This window comes from Hyaena hyaena, unplaced genomic scaffold (genome assembly GCF_003009895.1).
Source record: "Hyaena hyaena isolate Hyena2069 unplaced genomic scaffold, ASM300989v1 scaffold_123, whole genome shotgun sequence".
NCBI classification, from domain to species: domain Eukaryota; kingdom Metazoa; phylum Chordata; class Mammalia; order Carnivora; family Hyaenidae; genus Hyaena; species Hyaena hyaena.
The window spans coordinates 1,662,918-1,686,217 of record NW_024080756.1 but is presented as its reverse complement, the minus strand read 5'-3'; the positions used below and the strand labels follow the sequence as shown (position 1 = coordinate 1,686,217).

Here is a 23,300-nt window from a genome sequence, read left to right as displayed (position 1 = left end):
TACCCCATACCTAGTTTCCTCTATTGTTAACATTTTATATTACTATGATACATTTGTCACAAGTAGTGAGCCAATTATAATATATCATTATTAAATAATGACCATATTTTATTCAGATTCATTAGTGTTCCCCTCTTCTGTTCCAGGATTTATCCAGGATATCCCATTAACATTTTGTTGTCATGTCTCCTTAGGTTCCCCTGGGCTGTAAAAGTTTCTCAGACTTTCCTTGTTTTTGATGACATTGGCAGTTTAGGAGTATTGGTCAAGTGTTTTGTAAAATGTTCTATAACTTGGGTTTGTCTGATATTTTACTAATGATTAGACTGGAGTCATGGGTCTCTGGGAAGAAGATTCCAAGGGTAAGGTGCTATTCCCACCGTGCCATATGGAGGATGCATACTGTCAACATGGCTTATCACTGTCGATGGTGACCTTGATCACCTGCCTGAGGTGATGTTTGACAGGTTTCTCCACTGTAAAGTTACTTTTTCTGCATTTCCATACCATCCTCTTTGGAAGGAAGTCACTATGTGCAGCACACACTTAAGGAGTGAGAAGTTATACTCCAAATCATTTTGAATATCAATGCAGAGGAGGCTTATCTATTCTCCTCCATGTATCTCTCTAGTCAATCATTCATTTACGCCAGTATGGAGTCATGGTTATTTATTGTATACTTTGAATTATAATCCATTACCCATTCTTTATTTATTGCTCATATTGTTCTAGATTTGGGCATTAGAAGCTCTTTTGATTGACTCCTATGTCCATGACCTGCCCTCATTATTGTGTGTGTGTGTGTGTGTGTGTGTGTGTGTGTGTGTGTGCAGTACTTTCTGACTTTACTTTCTGGGACAAGATGCCCCACGCTCATCTTGTATATTTCCTGCCCTTGTCCTAGAATCAGCCATTTCTCCAAGGAGTCCTTGTTTCTTTTATTGAAGAATGGTATTAGAAACCAAAATAGGAGCATTCTGTTTTGTTTTGTCCACTTAAAAAACAGAACATAGCAACGGCGCCTGGGTGGCTCAGTCATTTAAGCCTCTGACTCTTGATGTCAGCTCAGATCATGATCTCACGGTTGGTGAGATTGAGCCCCATGCCGGGCTCTGTGCTGATAATGTGGAGCTTACTTGAGATTCTCTCCCTCCTTCTCTCTCTGCCCCTCCCCTTCTCATGTTTTCTTACTCTCTCTCTCTCTAAATAAATAAACATTAAAAAAAACAAACATAACACAACACAACAACAGCAACAACAAAAACTAGCAATGGCAAAGACAAATGCCCTGCCAGAGAAAAGCCTGGATGCACCGGGGCACACAGGGAACTCCTCATTCCACACATGGGAGAGGCACTGACAATGGGCCCCGCATCACACCAAAGGACATTTCTAGTCCTTGGGCTCATTTCTGTTTTAGGAGCCCCCTAAAATCATATGTGACTCCCATTCCTAGTCTAGATTTTTTCCCTTTATATTAGCCAATGACATAGAAATTTCAGAATGCTAACTCAAAGATATTCCTACTGATAATTTATTCCCTTACCAAGAAGAATTTTTTTATTTTTTTAAATGTTTATTTATTTATTTATTTATTTATTTATTTATTTATTTATTTCTAGGAGAGAGAGAGAGACAGTGTGAGCAGGGGAGGGTCAGAGAGAGAGAGGGAGTCACAGACTCTGAAACAGGCTCCAGGCTCCGAGCTGGCAGTCAGCACAGAGCCCGACGCGGGGCTCGAACCCACAAACCACGAGATCATGACCTAAGCAAAAGTTGGACGCTTAACCGACTAAGCCACCCAGGCGCCCCCAAGAAGAATTTTTTAAAAGTCGTATGCCACCCACAGTGGCATGAGTTGCCACTATGAGTTTTTCTTCTTTGTTCAAAAGTCCCAGCAGTTGTTTCAGAGTTTGGATGAATGCAGAAATTTTGTTCTGCAACCAGCTGACTTATTCCAATTTCTTCAATTGCTTTATCTGGGCATAAATGACAGGCAGAAGTAACAACCAGCTATAATTTTATTGCTTCACTGGAGGTGGGTTCAATGGACAGAACCTTTTATAATAAATATTAAAGTAGCAAGCAAGCATTAGATGTTAGAGTCATCATGACATTTACGTGAACAGCCAACAGTGTCTGTCAACCTAAGTCTTAGCTGCCATCACCATCCTCACCGTCATTGCCGTCCTCACCGTTCTCATCAGCCGTCACCGCCCTCACCATCCTCATCATCAACACTATCGCCATCATCTTTTTAGAGAAGGGTCATGAGGATCTTTGTGCGATTCACTTAAAGGCCACAGGGTGTAAAATGACAACTTGCCAAATCTTGCCTTTTCCCCACCAACATCATTATCTGTATGTTGCTTGGGGGGCTTTAAGCCTGTAAAAGAGATTATAACCAAGGCCCTTCCAGAGTCTGCTGCCCACAGTCCTTGGGCACTGCCATCACCAGCCTCTCCATCACAAGGCATGCAGGGCAGCACATCATTTCTCAAAAGACTTTCAGAGGGACCCTTAGTGCAGGACCTGGGAGAATAGGCAGGGTAACTGTTCCCTTGTCACACTTGGTAGATGAGGGAACCATGCTGGAGTCAGTCACAGCAGGTTTCTGGTCTGCTCCTTCCCACCACTGAGGTTTCTTTCAGATTGTTTTCATAGTACTTAGCAGTGTATTGCTACATGATGGGCCCTTTAATTTTTCAAATGCTAAATGCAGAATAAGGTGAAATCTCTGTTGTTCATTGTAGCTTCTGACTTACACAGGGTCTCTTGCAAAGCCCCAGATGCTGCACCCATACAGCCCTGTGCAGCCAGTGTGCTCACTTTTGACTGAACAACTTCTAAATTCATTTCAGTGAGCTTAAATTCATGTCCACACATCCCACTGTGCCCTCCATGTTGCTCAGCAGCCACACCCCACTTCTCCCAGCCTCCTAGTTCATTAACACACTCTCCTCTGTCCTCGCACTCAGGCTTCCGGCATCACTGAGAAACTAGAAACCATCAGAAGAGACCTTTTGTAAGCTCCCACCTCCACATCCACCCACCCCAGATCCAGGTCATTATATTCTGCCTTGCCATTAAATAGATGAAAGGTCTGTGTTTCTCTCTAAGGCCTTGCCACCCCCCTCCCACGCACCCGCCTCCATTCACTGAATCTCATCCCCTCTCACCTACTCAGAGTCCTGAAGCTAGTAGTTCTCCATGCATTCCCTCATATCATTTTTTCTTCCCTCTCAACTGGATTATTTCCATCAGCATTAAGACATGTTTCTCCCATCTCAAATACCAAAAATCTTAAAAGATTTTTTAAAATGTTTTAATGTGGTAAAAGACACATGGGAAAAAATTTACCATCATAACCATTTCTGTTTTTTTTAATTTTATTGTGTATTTATTTTTGAGAGAGAGAAAGCAGAGTTTTTGATGGTAGCTATCCTAATGGATGTGAATCATTTGATCTGACTTTTCTTTCTTGCTGTGGCTAATATTTGACTCCCCTTTCAGACAGACCTCCTTGAAAGAGGTGACTTTACTTCTTGATCCCAATGCTTCTCTCCCCATTATTTCTTGAGCTAATTATAATCAGGTTCTTTTCCCACCCAGTGCAGGACCACCTCTCTTGCTGAGAAGTTGCACATCTAAGGGCCACTTCCAGTCTTCCTGTCAGAGCGGAGCTTTTGACATGACCGACCACTCTCTTCTTCATGAAACACTTTCTCCATTTGGCTCCCACAAGGCCACACTCTTCCAGTTGTCTTTCCACCCCACTAGATGTCTTTCCTGTTTTTTTAAAATTTTTGGGGGGGCGCCTGGGTAACTCAATTAAGTGTCTAACTTCAGCTTAGGCCATAATCTCGCGGTTTACGAGTTCAAGCTCTGTGTCGAGCTCTGTGCTGACAGCTCAGAGCCTGGAGCCTGCTTCGGATTCTGTGTCTCCCTCTCTCTGCCCCTCGCTCACTCAAACTCAATATCTCTCTCTGTCTCTCTCTCAAAGAACTGAATAAAAGATTAAAAAATTTAAAAAAATTTTAATGTTTTTATTCATTTTTTGAGAGAGAGAGAAAAAGAGAGCATAAGCAGAGGAGGGGCAGAGAGAGAGGGAGACACATAATCTGAAGTAGGCTCCAGGCTCCAGGCTGTTAGCACAGAGCCTGATGTTGCATTTGAACTCACAGACCATGAGATCATGACCTAAGCCAAAGTCGGCCGCTTAACCAACTGAGCCACCCAGGCACCCCTTTCCTGGTTTGTTTTGCTAGTTCCTCCTCATCTCTCCAAGACTCTTCATATTGAAGTCTTGTAGGGCTCAGTGCTTAGATTTTTCTCTTTCCATCTACATTCCTTCCATGTTATTCTCTGATGATCTTGCCCATTATCATGGCCTTAAATGTCAACTCTATATTGATGATTCTCAAATTAAATCTCCCTATAGACTTTCCTCCAGAATGCCATACTTTAGTACATGCACCTGCCTACTTAACATCTCTACTAGGATGTATGCATCATAAACTTGACATGTCCAAAATAAGCCTCTGGTCTTCCCTAGTCTGTCTCCCACCCCCCAAAAATCCAGTATTCTATCTACAGACTTCCTGGCCCAAATCTTGGAGTCATCTTGGACTTCTTTCTCTCTCACACACACCACATTCAGTGTGGCAGTAAGTCCTGCTGAGTCTACCTTGAAATTCTATGCAGAGTCTGTCCACCTCTCAGCTCCTCCACTCCTATCAACCTAATCTAATGTACCATCATCTCTCACCTACTCTGGATTAGTGGTCCTCCCACTTGTGCCCCTTTAGTCTCTTCTCAAAACAATAGTCAGATTGTTAAAATGTCAGTTTAGATCCTGTAGTTTCTCTGCTTTAAAGAGCTCAGAGTAGGGGCACCTGGATGGCTCAGCCTATTAGGTGTCTGACCCTTGATTTTGGCTCAGGTCATGATCTTGCAGTTTTGAGATCAAACCCCACATTGGGCTATGCACTGCGCATGGAGCCTGCTTGGGATTCTCTCTCTCCCTCTGCCCCTCCCCAGCTCATGTGCACACATACTTTCTTTCTCTGTCTCGAAAAATACAATACAATACAATACAATACAATCAAAAGGAGCTCAGAGTAAAAGTCAAAGAACGTACAGTATCCTGCAAAGCCCTGTGGTTTTATCTCTCCAGTCTCACTACTGTTTCCCTCCAGGCATGCTTTTGTTTTGGGACCTTTGCACTTGATATTCTCACTCACTGGAAAATTCTTCCCATAGACATGGGTATGACTTGTCCCTCCCTGCCCCCCCATCTCCCTGGAATCTTTGTGCAGTGTCACCCAAGAAGTGCCTTAACCACCCTATTTTAAAATTTCAATTTAAGAGTGTCTGGGTGGCTTCTTTGGTTGGATGTCCAACTTTTGATTTCAGCTCAGGTCATAATCCCATGGTTGTGGGATCGAGTCCCACACTGTCAAAGCACCACAGAGCCTGCCTGGGATTCTTTCTCTCCCTCTCTCTCTGTCCCTGCTCCCCACTTGTGCTTGCTCTCTGTCTCTCTGTCTCTCTCTCAAAGAAACATTTAAAAAAAATAAATAAGATTTTAATCTAAAGTACAACTCAATTATACTTTATTCCCTTTCTCTCCTTATTTTTACCTCCAGCTATTATCACCATCTAATATACTATATCATATACTTTATTCTGTTGGTTGTCTGTTTACCTCCAATAGAATGTCATTCCATGAGGGCAAAGATGTTTGTCTGATTTGTTCCCTGTTGTATCCCTAGTAACTAGAAGAGTGTCTGGCTTTCAATAGACACTCAATACATATTTGTTGAGTGAATACATGAATAAATGTAGAACGAGTGCATAATTAGCAGGAGGAATACTGTTTTTTTCAAGACTGCTATTATTATTATTCTATCCTAAAAATACAGATAGCAAGTTAGAATTGGGTGGGGTCGGCATATATATTAACAACAAAATACACACACCTTGCTACTCAAAGTGTGGTCCACGGACCAGCAGCATTTCTGATTTCAAATGAGACCTTCAAGGTGGCAGCTTCTCACTACCAGACAATACACTCCTGTCCACCCTTGGAGGAATGGATTCTGCTCACTTTTCCAACAGGATCCAGTGACCTTTGAGAGCAGAAAGCTCAGCAGAGAGTGAGGATCAGTCTCAGGGTGGCTGTTGGGAAAGCTCTGACCACAGAATTCTAAGGATTCACAGCCTGGGAATCCCCTACCCTGCATCCTGCACTCAGAGAGCTCATTCGCTTCAACTGTTCCTAGCTCTTGTGTTCCCACACTCATTGCCCGACGCAACCATTTCCTGGGTGGCTCCACTATAAGGGTGGGGTGCAGAGCTGACCTCTGAGCGTGACCCCAAACATGAATCTTGATCATGAACTTGAATCTGAAGTTCAGCTCCTTAGCTGTACAATAAAAAGGTGTGGAAACATGATCAAGTAACAAAGGTTAATTGACATCCAGGAAAAATTTGGAGCAAGTGTAGGAAGCGTTTCCAGATTTTCCTTGATCAAATGGGCTCTGTCTTGCAGCTCAAGTCTCGGGTTCTTATGACTCCTTTAGCCCTCTCACCTCCGCGGAGCACACCGGAGCCAGATCTCAGCTCCATCCCTCAGGATGCAGCCACCATACCCAGCTTGGCCGCCCCACAGGCTCTCACAGGTAAGTCAGAGGATGACCTCTAAGGCTGTGATGGTCAGCCAGCCAGCTAGCAGTTACTTTGTGAACTGAAGAGTTGTCACTGGGATAGCTCTAATGAAGGATTTAGTGTGTTCACTGGTGGACAGAAAAACCAGATTCTCTGAGAATATTAGTTTAAGTGTCTCACAGGTAGGATTACTTGAAACTTGGTTTTCAATGCACCTTAGATTCAGCTGATTGCTTTGGGGTGGGGCTAGAAAGAGTGGTTTGGTGGCCTAGTGTTTTATTTTCAGAGCCAGGTTTACTTTCCACCAAGAGAGACCCTGCTTGCCTTGAAGAGTTTCCATCTCTGTGTTTGTGCTTCCAGACCCCCTAAAGACCCTAACTTCTCTTAATCCTACCTGGTGGCTCCAATGCAGTCAAAGTAGAGCTCAGTCCAATCTTTCTCATGGGGTGTCCATCAACAAACAGTTCCATCAGGAAAGTACCAGCAGTAGGGTGGCATCCCTCTCTCTCACACACATATATACTGTCCTTCTCATCACAAGCCACTCCTACTCCCATCCCGCTTAAATCCATTCAATTCCCCTCCTGTTGCTCTTAGGTAAAAATCAAACTTGTTAATCTGGTCGATGGAGCCCTGTGGTTCATTGCTCTCCTCTCAGTCCCTAAACACTGGCCTCCATCCCCCTCACCCCATAGGATTTCGGCATATTGCCTTCCCATCTAGAATGATCTTCCCACTGGTCCCCTACTCCTCCCTTTTATCTCAGTGCAAGCATACCTTGCTCCAGAAAACCATCACTGACTCCTGCCAGGGTCTTCAGGATGGGCCGGTCTAGCACTTCCCTAGTGATTCTCTAGAAACCATGGTCCCACATGGCTTCCTGTGGAGCTCTGAGTAGCTCTGGCTCCCCAGCTGGGCCCCAAGCTCTGGGAAGCCAGGGACCGTGTGAATCTGGTTCACTATTTTCTCTGTAGGATCAATCTAGCACAGTGCCTGGCATGAAGTTCCCTTATTGATTAGATTTCCGTAATCATCTGGGATGAGTGCAAGAGAAGGCAGCCTAGTGGAGCAGAAAAAGCACAGGCCTTGACATCAGAAAGACTTGAGTCCAGATCCCCGTTGTACCATTAATTACACTTTAGACTTTAGAACAGCCATCCAACCCCTTAAGCTTTGGTTTCTTCATTAGTAAAGAAAGTAATCATACGCTGCTCTCGGGCTCATCTTGAGAATCAAACAAGATAAAGTGCACAAAGTGCCTGGAATAGAGTAGGTGCTCAATAAAAGCTTTCTTCACCTTTGTTGTTACTGTTTCATCCTTTCCAAATCCTACTGGTGTCCCCTTAATGCCCCTTTTCAACACTGCTTTGCACTAACAGCCCCCAAGGTAAGTTCCTCATACCCTGGAATGGAGGTAGCCAGGGGAGACAAGCAAGGAGTTGTTAACATGGGGAAGAAAATATGACACCTACTATTAATCTTTACTTAAAAAATTTCTATTTCTTGGTTATGTTTTAAAATGCATGCAATATATTAAAATAGTCAGGAATGTATATAACCTATAAAAAATAAACACGTTTTGGGGCATGTGCTCAAGATTTGTTTACTGATGGGATATAATACTTTAATAGCATGGGGACCATTGGTTGGGCTATCCTAAATGGGCAGCTGAGTATTTAAAATCTCTGACATTAAATTTAGCACTCTCTTTAGAACTTCATTGAATATACAGTCTTTGGAGTAATCAGCATCATCTTAATTTTTTCATTCACTGAAGGTTAACTAAAAGATTGGGCAAACATTATGTTTAAGCTTAACAGCTCCTTTCGAGGAGGAGGGAAGATATTATACGTGTGCATGCCCAGTATGGAAATACATTTATACACATGGTCCATATTGGCCTCCATTATTATCTGCAATTCAGATTCAAATACATCAGAGGGGACTCACCTGTCTATCTGTTTCCAACCAAGAGGTTCTCTTCAGAGCAAACCTGGCAGTTGGGAGCGATTGGCTTTTTTGCCCCTTTTCCTTCTTACGTTGGGGAGAATCAGTCCCACTTTTGTTCTTCTCAGCCTTCCCCAAGGTGAGGGCCAAGGGGGCATCCATGCACATAGGAGCAGCCCCCTGGCCTGTCTGATGCACCTGATGCTGAGGGCTTTGTGGCTCTGTTTCCACAGTCTGCCTCTACATCAACAAGCAAGCCAATGCAGGGCCGTACCTGGAGAGGAGGAAGGTGCAGCAGCTTCCCGAGCACTTCGGGCCCGAGAGGCCGTCGGCAGTCTTGCAGCAGGCTGTGCAAGCGTGCATCGACTGTGCCCACCAGCAGAAGCTGGTCTTCTCCCTGGTCAAACAAGGCTATGGTGCCGAGATGGTATCAGGTAAGGCCCCGGGGCACACTGTATGAGAAGGTCCATGGTGTCTCTCTGAAGACAGAAGAAGTCATATTCAGGCTTGGGGGATAGTGGCTGTGGCAAAGTGTCTGTCTTTCATCTGCTGGGCTCCAGGGGGTCTTAGATTAGCCTGTGTGCTGACGGCCTTTCTCTGGGCTCAAGGAGAAGATGCTTCCAGACCTCAATAAGAATCCTCATCTTTGACTCTTCTCTCTACTGATAAGCTTCCCATGCCCAGTTCATCAGTAAATCCTATTGCTCCAACTTCAAAATATATCCAGAAGCCAGCCATGGTTCACCCCTAACAGCAGCCACTCTTTTTCTTTAAAAATCAAAGTTATATCGTGCCCCTCCTCTGCCCTGCACCCTCAATGGCTCTCATGTCACTCCAGGAAAAAGCCCATGTCCTTATGATGACCCAGAGGCCCTATGTGACCTGGCCCTGGCTACCTCTTTGATCTCCCAGTCACTTGTCTTAAGTCCTCGCTCTGCTGTAGCCATGGTGGCCTCCTTGCCGTTCCCCCTGTTATCCTCCAACCATGCTTCTGCCTCATGGTCTTTGCACCTGCTGTTCTTTCTGGAATGTTCTTCCCCCAGCTGTCCATGTGTGACTTGCTCCTGGACTTCCTTCGGGTTTCAACTCAAATGCTGCCTTATCCAGGAGACCTTTACTGAACACCCAGTCTAAAATATCAGCCCATGTCACAATCTATTCTCCCTTCCTTTGCCTCATTCCTTCTTCATGACACATATTACCATGCAGGGCTGTGAGGAAGCTCATGGTCCCAAGCCCCTCTTATGGGGTGGGTTGTTGTTTTTTGTAAAAGCTCCTTCAGGGTCAATCCCTTCTCCCATTGGCACCACCATCATCCAGGTTCAGCCCTGCCCCAGGAGCTTCCAGAGGGAGTGGCAGTTGTCAACTAAGGTGGGAGGCAGAGTTGGGAGCACTGCCCCCTTCAAAAGTTTGACTGCAGAGGCTCTTTCTGCCTTACCCATGGCTCTCTACACAATCGTTGTTACCATTTGCCCTTAAGCCTCAGAGCACCAGCCCTTTGCAAGATGTCTTGACTCCAAGGGCACAGCATGGTGTCTTCTTTGGCCCAGCATCAAAGCCATGGCCTCTGTATCACCAGGGAGTAGAGAGAAGATTCTCCAGCAATGGGGTGGTGCAGATAACCCTGCCAGCCATCTAAGAGTAGGTCAGGGGAGAGGGGCCTCTAATATCGCTGTGTCCTAAAGAACCAAAGCAGGGACATCTTATTTAACTCGAGATCCCCAGGGCTTGGGGATGAGGAGGTTGTCTAACCAGTTTCGCCAGCTGTGATTGGTTCTGCCCACCTTCTGGAGCTCCCTCCGGGCAGGAAGCTGGGTCTGACTTGCTGGTAACTGACTAAAATAGAACTTGGCAAAGTCTGGGTACGTGTGGCTGACCCAGGGTGACTTTTAAGAAACTTCAGCAGATGCACGCAGAGATAAGAGGAAGAAGTACTGCACTGAGAGAGGCTATGAGGAGAGTCTTGTTGTCAGCTTTCTGAGAGCCCACAGGCCATTTTTCTCCTGGTATTTGTCTGAGGGCTAGGTTCTCAAACCTCTCTCAGGCTGAAGGCCTTGTCCTTTTCCTTGCTGAAGAGCAGGGCTCAAGACACAGACATAGTGCTAAGAGAAAGTTCTTCCTGTACTGGGTGCCCACCCTCTTGAGCGAATTCCATCCCACTGAGTTTTTTATGGCCCTTCCCCCTAAGGTGGGAGAACCATTTTCCCTGCTCTCCTGCTCAGCCCTTCTGTGGCCTCAGGGGCCTTGGCACTGGGGAGCAGGTTCCACAGTGTCTGGCACAACACAAGCTTGGGCAAAGCCCTGCCAACTTTCCCTTGGCTGAGGGATTCCCAGGAAGCAAAGAGCTGAGCGCTCAGTCTTAGTATCTTGGAGAATCCAGGAGCGCCAGAGGACTCCTCATGCTGCTTCCTGGAGGTGGCAGAGTGGCAAGGCGGTCCTTCATGTTACTGATGGTGATGTGGAAGCTCAGAAAGCTATGAGAGGGGCTCAGGGAGAAATAGACAGACTCTCCCACTTTCCACCTCATCCTCAGGGCATGCTTTCTGAACATTCCCATGGCACAACACAGAAAATGGTGACATTTGTGCTGAGCTAAAGGAACCAGACTGCCATGGGTGGGCCTTGGGCCACCTCAAGGCCTCAGGGAGCAGTATTGCGTGCCTTGCCTGAGCCATGCTATCCCAGAGGGGTAGGCCTTATGGTCTCATAAATGCCTTGGTTGCTTCTAGGAGGTGGCCCTTCCAGGCACCTCCGAGAGTGTATGCACCTTGATTTTTGGATTAGGCCTGATGACCCAGACTCTCCTGCTGTGGATTCAGTTTCCATCAGTTAATCTTCTAAAATATTGGAGGCAAACAGCAACACTCCCACTAAGAGGGGATTTCCAGAGTGTCTGAGTTGTCAGGATCAACCCCTCAGTGGGCCTGTTGGTTGTGCTTTGCCTGCTCTCCCAAGCAGAGTCACTTGGAGTATTAACACGACGGCCAAGGGCTCCCTCGAGGCCACATGAGTGGAAAAACTGCTCTACGCCCTCTTCTCAGTCCCCTTATCTGTAACATGGGGTAGTAACCTCTTGTCTAGTGTCCTCACAGGATAGTCATGAGGCCCAAACGATGGAAACAAATGTTCTTGTCAAAATATAAAGAGTTTATACACACAAAAACCAGATTCTTCTCATTTCTGACTAAAATGTTTTTTGTGTTAGTTCTGAAATCAAAACTAGCCTTGTTTTTGTCCCTGTCCCAGCCCCTGTTATGTGCCAGTCTTTGGTAGATAAAGTGTAAAAAACTGGGCTACCCTCTTGGTGTTAACCGTGAGTGGCAAAGGCATGGGTGGGGTCAGGATGTCCTCCTAGGGTCTCCTCCTGGGTTCCTCACACCTGAGCTGGCACGCAAGCTCCATGGGGCAAGAGAGGGCTGTGAGGACAATTATAGAAAGGAGCATGCTAGAAGAAGCATGTTTTCTAAATTCTGGTAACCCTGTAGAAATTGAATTTGATCGAGAATCATTATGGAGAGATTACTGTTCTTTTTAAAGAGTCCTCCCAAGAAGGGTAGAAAGAACCCTAAACTCTGTGATGCTGGACTAAAGCTAGAGACCTCAGCATGAACTCAGGTTTACTTAGATATCTCTAGCTATCTAGATCTAGACCTACTTCACAATGAGCATATTCAGCGCCCAAATCTCGGTTTCTAAATATAACTCTTCAATAACAAGGAACCAAGGCTGTTGAAGAAATGGCTGATTTTAGGGCATGGGCAGGGGAAAATGTAAGATGAAACTGAGGCATATTAAAGTGTCAGTAACCAAAGAGTTGTTAAAAAAAAAAAAATGAGGGCATGTCATAGGGACACAGGACACTAGAAGTCCCAAAGACAAAATTTGAGCAACAAAATAAATAACACAGTATTGGATAACCCACAGTACAAAATGAATGTATTAAGTCTACACTGATATTATCCAATGATTGAATAAATGCAGGAATGAAGGAATAAATGGAGGAGAATGGATAGTTCTTTCTTATAGAAGAATTCCAAATGATACAGAAACTCTCCCCTCTTCAAGAGGTAGATCTTAGTCCCTCCACCACTCTTGAGTGTGGGCAGGACCTTGTGACTTGTTTCCAAGGAATGGAATACGGAGAATACAGTGGAGAAATGCAGCAAACGCTCTCTGCCCAAGCGATAAGGACTGACGCCCCAATGATGTCGTTGGGACATCATGTACCCCTGATCAGATAACAGGAGAGGGACACTTCACTTCTTCCCCCAAAACGTTAACCCCAGTCACATCATGAGAAAAACATCAGACAAACCCAAATTGAGGAATATTTTACAAAATATCTAACTGGTACTCTTCAAGACTGTCAAGGTTATGCAAAACAAGGTAAGACTAAGAACAAGTCACAAACCAGAAGACACTAAGGAGAAATGACAACCAAACCCAGTGTGGTGTCCCGGATGAGATCCTGGAATAGAGGCAGGACATTAAGTGAAAAAGCAGGTGAAATCTGAATAAAGCTTAGTTAAAAACAAAACACACTGAACAGACAAAGACCCTCCTCCCAGGGACTTGTGGCCTTCTCATACCCGGCTCTGAGTTGCTATTTCTGTGGCATTTCAGTGTCCGCATCCTTCGATGGGAAACAGCACCTGCGGAGCCTGCCTGTGGTGAACAGCATCGGGTACGTCCTCCGTTTCCTCGCCAAGCTGTGCCGAAGCCTCCTGTGTGATGACCTCTTCAGCCACCAGCCCTTCCCCAGGGGCTCTAGCGGCTCTGAGGAAGCCCAGGAGAAGAAGGAAGGCAGGATGGAGTCAGGTAGGCTTTGTTCTTCTGCCTTCCCTGTGCCTGCAGGTGGTCCCCCTGTGTCTCCGCCCTCCCAGGAGCTCCTGGAAGCTCTCTTACTGGAGGCCACAGGTAGCCTCTCTGCCAACCTCCCCCCCCACCCCCCCATCCCAGGAAATAGTCAGGAATGGCCAAGACTGAAGGTACCCTGGCAGTCCCCACCCAGGTTGCAGTGGGAAGAGATCACTCCAGCTACTGAGAGCTGATGCTATAGCTTTTAGGCGTATGTTATTAGAATCTGGATGAGACCACATCACATGTTAGTGATTTTCTTCACTCTTCTTTAACTAAGACTTTGGGGCACTTATGCATCATTGTTGAGTAGCTAAAAGACTATGACACTAACTAAGAAATCCTGAAGAAACTAGGGATAAGGAATAGATTATGTTGGTCTTGCCTGGGGACCTCAGATACCCACCGATCTCAATAAACGGAGTGTCTTTCCGTTTTCACCAGGATTTCACCAGGCTACGAATCAAATATGTTTTTCAGTCTAAGAGTTAGTGTTTCTCTCTCATTACGGGATGGAGAGTGAACCAAGGGCTCAGGGGCTGACTGCCTTTTGTTGCAGACGAGCTCAGCACAGGAAAGCTAGTGGGAAGGTCAGTAGGAGCACACAGGGGCCACACTGCCAAAGTTGTCACAACATTGTCTGCTCAAGGGGCTAGATAACCACAGAAGATTTTCCTTCTCCGCTTAGCAGCCCTGAGTTATGGATTTTCAGAAAGTTGAACGTGGCTCTAGGTTCCCCAAGATGAGCAGAAATGTTGCCTTTTTTCTTTCTCAGGAAGCAGTATTGTTAATATATAGAGAACACATAGCCAATGAAACTGGAATCTAGTCATTATGTCATTCTATAAACGTTTGCCGAAACTTCTTCTGTTCCAGCCACCATGTGAGACCTTGTCTTGTGATAAGACCAATACACAGGTTCAGAAGGCTTTTGAGGTATTGAGTGACCACTGTTCATAATGAAAAATGAATACATTTGCAGGTATGTGTTCACAGGTAGTCTTAGAGGCTTAAAAAAAAAGATGCTTATAATAAGAGCGGCTATATGGGAAGCCTAAGACGACAGCAGGGAAGGGTAAACCTAGATTCTTAGCATAGATTTTTGTCAGATACTGTCAGGAACCTTGTTTACAATTTTACATTAATGACTCTGAGACCTGGGATCAGGAAGAAATTTGGCCTTTACAAAGAAAGCTACCTAGTTAAATATAGTCTATGTTAGCAGGTACTATATATGTTTGTGGGTTTTTTTTTTGTTTGTTTTTGTTTTGTTTGTTTGTTTTTGATGTCTCTATATGGGCAAGCTTGGGAAAATGTTTTCTTCTTTTTGGGCCTCCATTTCCTAAATGAGGTATTGCTCGTGCACAATGTACCTTCTGTTTCTTACAGTATGAATCTGGTCTCTCCGGTCAGCTCTAGCTGACTCAGGAACATATCCTAAAGCTAATGTATCTTCTGGTGAACCTTGCAGTGAGACTAGCAGAATGGTCTGCTTTCACTTTGCAAACCCCTTGAATCACTGTTACATTGAACAATCAATGACCCACGGGATATAATAATAAAGCCACGTAATTCATGTCTCCCATTCCCCTTTAAATATATCCTGTGGGACCACTTCTTTCCTGTCCATGGATGAAATTTTGGACAAATCTTATGACTTTTCTTGCTCCTTTCAGGTAACAGAGCATTCTCTAGTCAATAATTAATATACCTAGGTCAGAGTAAGAATAAAACTTTAAATTTCACTCAAAGATGTAACTATTCCCCATTCCCAGTTCAGATCTGCTTCAGGCCAGTTGTCCTCTCTCCACCTCACACTTAACTTTGTATTTTTGTCCCCTCCTTTATTTAGCTAATAATGATTTTGAATCCTTCATGACCAGAGTAGGGGACGGAAGAGAAGTAAAGGGTAGGGGAGTTTTTACTTGACTAATCTTGCTGTGAGTTGGCATAATATGCCCTAGTTCTCAGGTGTTTAAAGCTGGTTCTTCATCCTGTGGGTTCTTAATTACATGGGCATGTTGGTGATCCTACCATCTCTCATTTGCACTTTCCGTATCATGAACAAATATAATTCTTCTCTGGCTGGTCACTTATAATTCCTTCCACGGCCCCAAATCTGTACAAAACCCATCTCTAGCTTCTTTCTGCAGAGGCACAACAGTGCCATCACACAGTCCTGCAGAAAGAATCTAAGATGATCTTCCTTTAGATCTCTCTTTTAATGGTCCACATATGGTCCTGACAAACACTTCCCAAAAAACTCTTGCCAGGCTGAACCCTGCAGGCACCTCTCTTTTGTTCTGTTATCAAAATAGCCAGACGTTTGGATTTCCCATGGGAATCAAACAATAATCCATTGTGTCTTTCTTTTTTTTTTAATTAAAAATTGTTTTAATGTTTTATTTATTTCTGAGAGAGAGAGAGAGCGTGAGCAGGGAGGGTCAGAGAGAGGGAGACACAGAATCTAAAACAGGCTCCAGGCTCTGAGCTGGCTGTCAGTACAGAGCCCGACGTGGGGCTCAAACCCACGAACCATGAGATCATGACCTGAGCCAAAGTCAGATGCTTAACCAACTGAGTCACCCAGGTGCCCCTCCATTGTGTCTTTCAACTCCAGGGACAGATAGCAAGCTATTCACATGGCCATATTGAAGCCTTTGGGGACATACTGGACTGTTTTCTCCATAATTCATCTTCTAGTCAACCTAGAAGCTGTTTCTCAACCTGTACATTTCTTTTGTAGGCTGGTTGTAGGTAGTCATCTATAGGTGTGAAAATGGCATTCCTTCATCTTTTTTTGCAAGATCTATACACTTCACTCTACTTGGGGGTGTCTGTCATCTTACAGTCTCAACCAAAACTGAAACTAAGATAGTTTCATTTTAACATCCTGTCCCAGGAGACCCCCTTCAGCTTTCCTTAAGTAATTATTGAGAAAATTGTTGCCTTGGTTTCTATCATATTCTCTCCCCTTCTAAGCTCACCACACTGGAGGAAGTTCCAGCCTTTTCTCTGGAGTAGTGTAGCTGCCTCACTTCTTCCCTTGACTGAGACAGTTATTTTTCCTTGAAAGCTCCTTTCCTTCCTAGTTGGCCTGGCTTTGGAAGTAGTAACTTGAATTGTTTTCATGAGCCTTTCCCCAGCCCATGCTGATTTGAAAAATGAATGGCTCCAAATCAATTAACCTTGTGGAAATTGTTTTTCGTGCCCTAGGTGTTGCAAAACCAAGTGCAGTGTGTTTCATGTGTCTGGGAGTCTCAAGGAAAGTGGAAGAAGCAGCCATATCACAGTATGCTCTAAGCAGCCCCCTTGCCACGTGTCTTTTCCACCAGTCTACCATGGAGCCTAAAATGACACCATTGGAGAGTTTGCCTTGAGATTAAGACATTGCCCCTTTAGGATTGCCCTTTCAAATTTCCCTTAAAGGGTAATATATCAAATGATTATTACTTCAGATGAGGAATTGGCTTGCCACTCACTTTCCCACTATTGTGGTAAAAGAGGCCCATGGAAGAGGGAAAGGATGGAGGTCTTTGTTGATTTTAGGCTCCTTATCCATCCAGAGGACCACATCATTCTGAAACAAGATGACACAGTCTTGAACTCATTTGAACCAGGTTGTTCTCTGCCCCAATGTTGTTCAGTTAAAGCTATGGTCTATCAGGCTTGGTGCCATACAGCTGCAGGGTTTGTCCACACTCAGAGCATTTCCAGAAGACACTTAATCAGACAAGAAGAAAATACAAAGCCATGACACATAAGGAACTATCAAAGAAACAAGGTTTGTGGCCACCCCCCACCAAAAAAACCAAAAAACCCTAAATCAACAATAACAAAAAACAAAGGATGATTTGGAGGAAGACATGGCTTTCTGTTCCAGTATACAACAACAGGTCATGTGGATTTGTTCACATTTGTTCACAAATAAGCCACATTTGTGCTTCTGCTGGTAGATTTAATTAACCCTAAGGTCTTGCCACTCAAACTCTGGTCGGGAGCGTCCTCATCACCCGAGAAAGGCAAGAGCTCAGAGGCCCTCCCACGCTCTTTAACAACAGATCCCAGGTGATTTGAAGACACATTAAAGTCTGAGAAGTGTAGATGCAAGGAATACTCTCCCAGGTAGAGAACTTGGTAGCTGAGGAGGCAGGTAGAACTCTCACAAGATAGCTCCTTCACAAGTCAGGTGGGGTTGATATATTCATAGGGAACTTTGAAAAGTCAAAGCCATAGAAGTAGAAGAGACTGCTTGAGTGGTAGGGATCTCTCCGTTATTGGTGACAAGTGCAGATGCCCACTTGTTAGGGCCATTAGGGGTAACTCTGGCAACCCAGAGAAGTAGGAGCAAGATGCCATAGCTGGAGGTGGCAGAGGCTAGCTCCAGACAGCAGGAGGTGCCCCAGGAACCCCAGTGAGGGGCTTCCCAGAGGTAGAAGTAAGGATCCCAAGGCAGAGGGGCTCGTGTTAGAACAGAGACAGTATCTTTCAAATCTCTTTCTCAGGCCTTTGACATATAAACTTTCTTCTGTGATCTTTCTTCTGTGTCCTGGGCAAACCAGACTTCAGACCTCCTCAGCTGCCTGAATCTAGCCTGGAAGGTAGAGTTCTTGGCTTGAAATCAGGAACATCAGTCATTTCCCTTCAATTCTATTAATCGACAGCCAAACGTGGTGTGCATTTTAGGAGGCAGAACAGCTCTCTGGTGCTTTGGGAGAATGGAGGCAGAAACATCAATTTGACAACATTTGCAGTTCTGTCAGAAGTCATGTGATGATCACAGGGAAATTTACCTTAACCTTCGAATGCTGAAACGTTCTCAATTATAAATAATCTTAAGCTAGTGTTTTCCAAACTTGAATGTGCTCGCGAACCACCTGGCATCTTGTTAAAATGCAGATTCTGGCCTCTGTAGGGCTGGCGTGGGACCTGAGAGTCCGCATATCTAACAGGTGCCCAGGTAGTATCGGGGCTGCTGCTGGCCGGGGACCACTCTCTGGTGATAAAGTGTGGGCTGGCAGAGTCCTGCTCACCAGAGAACTTTGTTTCAGGTTTGCAGCAAAATGAGTCTATGTGCACTAAGACACTGAATAAGTGTTGTCACTGAGGATTATCCCATGTCCTGTGGAGGTGTCCATGGGCTGGAGAGGAGATTGGGGGAGGGCGGAGTTGTTAGGCGAGGCGGCAGGTATGCAGATCTGGGTGAGAAGGTGGAGATTCACTGCACTGTGAGAAGGGTGAAAGAAAGCAAAAAATGGCGACAGCAAATTCCTCAGTGTGGCCTGGCCACCTGCTGCAGCAGGGTCCCTGTTGCACTTTACGCTTCCCCGAATCCCAGAAGATGTCCATCTGTTCTCTCAGACCCTTGTTTATACATCCTCAATGACACGTGATGCTGCCTTATACTGCAAGAATCTGGGTCCAGATCTCATCTCCCTGCCAGGTAGACTTGGGGGCAGGGCTGCGTACCCGGCAGAGCCTGACGTGTAACGGGTCTGCAGCAAATATTTACTGACTTGAATTCTATGCAATGCAACAGAACGAATTACTCACCAAGACTTGGGGAGATCTCTGGAAACCACAAATGTGATAACCGAACTCTCCTGCAAGATCTAATTTAGTGATTGGTTTCCTGCCTTTTGAAGTTTTAACAAGATGGGAACAAACTGTTTACTTTTGGTTGAGTAGCTTTTTTGATACACAGATGGTAGGGGGTGGGAGAGGAGGAAGGACATTTGTTCTCGAAGCTTAATGTTTTCTTCCTTGGCTGGTGGTCTTTGAGCCAGGCACCAGAAAACTACTGGAATAACAGAAACTCACAGTGCGCTCCATCATGGTTGAACCTATGTACCCAGCCTTTAGAAATCAAATCTGCTTCCTCGTTGAACTACAGATTCGTCTAATATGACAGGTCTACAGAAAATGACTCTACAGGGAATACCTATCTTTCCAAAAGACTGTTTATTTCTAAAAGGAAACAGAGTTTACCAAGTGGCATGAATTCCGTTACATGGAAACATCCATTTAGTCAGTCAGCAAACATTTAGTGAGCTTCCCCATCGGTGATGCACTGAGGCCCCCAGAGTCAAGGCCACTTGTTCAGAGCCACACAGAAAGGCAGCAGTGGGGAGAAAATTGAGATCAGGTCTTCTCTTCCCTGATCCTTTGCTTTCCTTCCAAGCCGGTTGTCAGTAGGGCCCTATTACCCAACACTTGCTGGGTAGGGTGTACGTCCTGTTTCCTGGCTCGGATGGCTGACTGCACAAAATGGATGTTCGCGAGTGGCTTGTGGTACACCTGTGTCATTTTGTCTACCAAAGATATAAAAGAACAAAACAAACCCCAACCCCCATTTAGCACAATCTAGGCAGAAGCTGTACTCCGGGTAGATCAGTTCTCTTTTCTCCTTCCGCGTTTCCTATCTTGGCCTCAAGGAGTGTTTCATCCTTGTGTTTGTGCTGTGGGTACACCCTTGCTGGGTGACATCCACAGGACAGGTGGAGCCCATCGTTCCAGACTCCAGGAGAGCTCTCTCATCTTTACAAAACCCACACACAGTGGTCCACTCCAGCACACATTAGGCATCATTCGACCTGGTATTTTAAATAATACGTAGAACGGTGGAGAAAAAGAAGAAGAAGAGGAAAGGTGTGTTACTCCAGATCCCGTTGCAGCCGCTTGTGTCCCCGTGTAGGCCGGTGACTGGAATACCTCAGAGCGAAGCTCTCCCTGCTACAGCCAGGGAGCGTGTGAACAAAATGAGCTGTCCTGTTCTCAAGCCAAGTGTTGCAAAGAGGGTCTTTTGGGAGGAGAACAAAGGATCAGTATCAAGCTCACGTGTTAAGAATCTTATGAGAAAGTTTTGATGGTAAGAGTAAAAGAGGAATGTCCTTAAGGTCTGCGGCAAATCCAAAGGCCTCTCCTGTATGTTCAGATGGACAGGTCCAGGAGAAGCCCAGCCACGGCTCCCCCTAAATGGGGGAGCATTTGCCTGCGTGGGATTCGTAACCTTAGTTCTGCCCCTGGGTGTCAATATGAACACCTGGGTGTAGGAAAAATTATTTATTGTGTTTCCAATGATATCATTCATTAGTTTATAATATCTGTACATATTTTAAGACATTGAGCTGGGGTGCTTGGCTGGCTCAGTCAGTAGAGTGTGTGACTCTTGATCTCAGGGTTGTTAAGTTCAAGCCCCACGTTGAGTGTAGAGATTACTTAAACAAAAAAAATCTCAAGAAAAAAACCCAAAACTCCAACAACCAACATTGAACTAAAAGGGAAAAATGTAACATCTCAAGAAAGGCCTGGGTTTTGTGGAATTTAAGATAGATTTTTTTCAGTGTTCAGTAACTTAGTGAATCTCTTTGCATTGCAAGGCTTAGGTTCTCTTCTGAGTCCCTGTAGATACTGAGGAAGCACAAGGTAAGTAGTCCATAATTATTGTTAAAGAATGAGTGTTCAAGTAAGTTGTTATATAAAGATAAACTTTATGAACTCTCTCTTATTAGTGGGTAGTTTCTGGATCTCATACATAAGCAATATAAACTCTTTGCTAAAAAAAATCCCATAAACTTCCTTGCATAGAATTGAATAGGTATTCTATAGCAATGCATCCTAGCTGCTATTGAACTAAAAATTATAATTTCCAACCTGGAAATGCAGAGTCAAGAGAAATGAAACAAATGGCCTTTTCTCATCTGTATTAGTTGTCTATTGCTATGTGACAAATTACCCCCAAAAGTTAGTGGCTTAAAATAAAATTTATTATCTCAGTTTCTGTGAGTCAGGAGTTCAGGGGCAGCTTAACTGGGTCCCCTGGCTCTGCGTCTCACACCGGCTTGCATCTCACACTAGGAAAGGATCCACTCCCTAGCTTATTCATGTGGCTGTTGGCAGGATTCAGTTTCCCATGAGCTGTTGGTTTCTTGCCATTTAGGCCTCTCCACAGAGCATCTCACAGCATGGCAGCTCTCTTTATACCAGCATGAGGAATACTGGGAAGTATCATGAGCCTTCCTGAAAGTCAGGATGTGCATTTAGGACCAAAACTTACGAGCTGTCCTCTATTCTGGGGACTCCAACGTTTTCCTGATTGAGGACCACTTTTAATTTCCCTGAAGTTCTAGAAAGTTCTAGATCAGTTCCCTGAAGTAGGACTGTTGAGGAAACAGAACATGACTGTGGAAGGTGCCCCCCACCTTCGCCCTCCCTCACCTCTTTGGACTTCCCGCAAGAACTTGGGTTAAAGGCGTGGCAAAGCTTCAAGACCGACCGTATCGAGTGGTTACAGGACTTGCTTTCCTTTTAAGACGGGAAGCACATGCATTATCTCAAATGGCTGGCTGGTGGGCAAAATTGCCTTTGGGCAAAATCTCCTCAGGAGGAAATCAGCCCAGAGGCTTAGCACAAAGTCTTAGGCAAACCAGAAACATTTGAGAGGACTACAGAAGTTCAGGTGTCAGGCATTAAAATTATGGTCGGTTTATGTGCATCTCATTAGGGGAGAAAAAAATATAAATGTGCTTAAATGGAGCAGAGGGGAGTCATAAGGTTGATTCTGAGGGCTGAGCGATCTGAACTTAGAGACAAGCTTAAAGTGAAAAATCTATACTGGCCAGAGACCAAGTTAATGGAATATTTAATTGAAGCAAATGAAATGCTAAGCCTCGTAGGTGGTGTGGCCCGGTGCCCTTTGAACCGGGAAGGCTGGGACAGGAGGCCGCAGAGGGCCCTGAGGGAAAACGTGATGAGCTTATCTGAGCAAGAACAAGGGCGGGACTGAGCCTGAGAAAAGAAAGTCTGCAACACCTCCACTGAGCCTCAGCCAAAGGCAGCCCGAGGGCAGAGAGGAAATCTGCTGGTTTCTGCCTCCACCACCACCGAGAAGTCCTCCGCGGTCCTCTGCCTCCCACAGCTCTGAGCACGTGCTGGGTGCCGGTGGTGCCTGAGAGCAGCGTGGGTGAGGCTGCCTAGTGGCAGACACCTCCCGTGCCAGCACCACCCGAGGTAGGAAACAATGGCCCCCTGTCAGGGCTCTCAGCAGGTTGCAGCTCTACTGCTATTGTTTTCCCGGGTCTTCTCCCGCCTGCCCCCGTCTTCTTTCAGCTTCTTTCCTTTGCACGTCTTTCTCTGCATTCCGGAGCTTACCGGCTGTGCTCTCTAAGTGGTGGCGCCTGGTTAAGTGAGGGTAATAGCGATCCCCCAGTTTTTCCAGTGGCAGCATATGGGGCCCACTGTGAAAACCAGATCCTTTTCTGATCTGGGTTTCAGAGCTGGGATCTCTGGCGCTGCTGTCTCTTCAAGCAGCCGAGACAAGCTGTTCACACACGGAGCGCTCTGGACACTGACCCAGTGGTTTGACTTTCTTGCCAGGCTGGGCAGGGTTGTGCCGCCTGCTGGACTGGGCAGACCGGCTGGCAATCGATCCGGAGAGAGGCGGTGGCTCCCAGCCCGGGAGAAGGTGGCAGTGATGATTATAGAAAGGGGTCACTATGTGCAGCTGCTCCTTTAACTGGGGAGTTATGACTGATGTGGGGAAATAAGGTGGGGAGTGGAGGGTAAGTGTGTGTGTGTGTGTGTGTGTGTGTGTGTGTGTGTGCGCGCGCGCGCGCGCGCGTGAGAGAATGGGTGGGGAGAACTGTAATGAAAACGAATAGTTTCTAAGACTCTGGGATTGTGGGCTATTATGACGTGAATAGGTATTATCTGAGAATAATTTTGCAGATGGCGGTATTGTTGCTTTTCAGGGCTTCATTTGGCTGGAAACTCCAAGGAAAGTGCCAGTTTAATTATTTTAATAAAATAAATAGTCTAAGTTCCCTTAA

General features: G+C 45.4%; 1 protein-coding gene across 4 annotated transcripts in view; it reads left to right on the top strand.

Moving 5' to 3' along the window:
• SCML4 (Scm polycomb group protein like 4) overlaps positions 1–23,300 on the top strand; it is a 107,768-nt gene that overhangs the window by 62,629 nt on the left and 21,839 nt on the right. For 3 of the 4 annotated variants that reach the window (XM_039237421.1, XM_039237420.1, XM_039237419.1), the window contains 3 exons: positions 6,554–6,683; positions 8,850–9,050; positions 13,240–13,434. In XM_039237421.1, coding sequence (XP_039093352.1) covers positions 6,572–6,683; positions 8,850–9,050; positions 13,240–13,434 — 508 coding nt within the window. In that variant the 5' untranslated portion in view covers positions 6,554–6,571. Of the gene's footprint in view, positions 1–6,553; positions 6,684–8,849; positions 9,051–13,239; positions 13,435–22,132; positions 22,483–23,300 lie in introns of those variants that run through there. The other variant, XM_039237424.1, reaches the window with a different exon arrangement.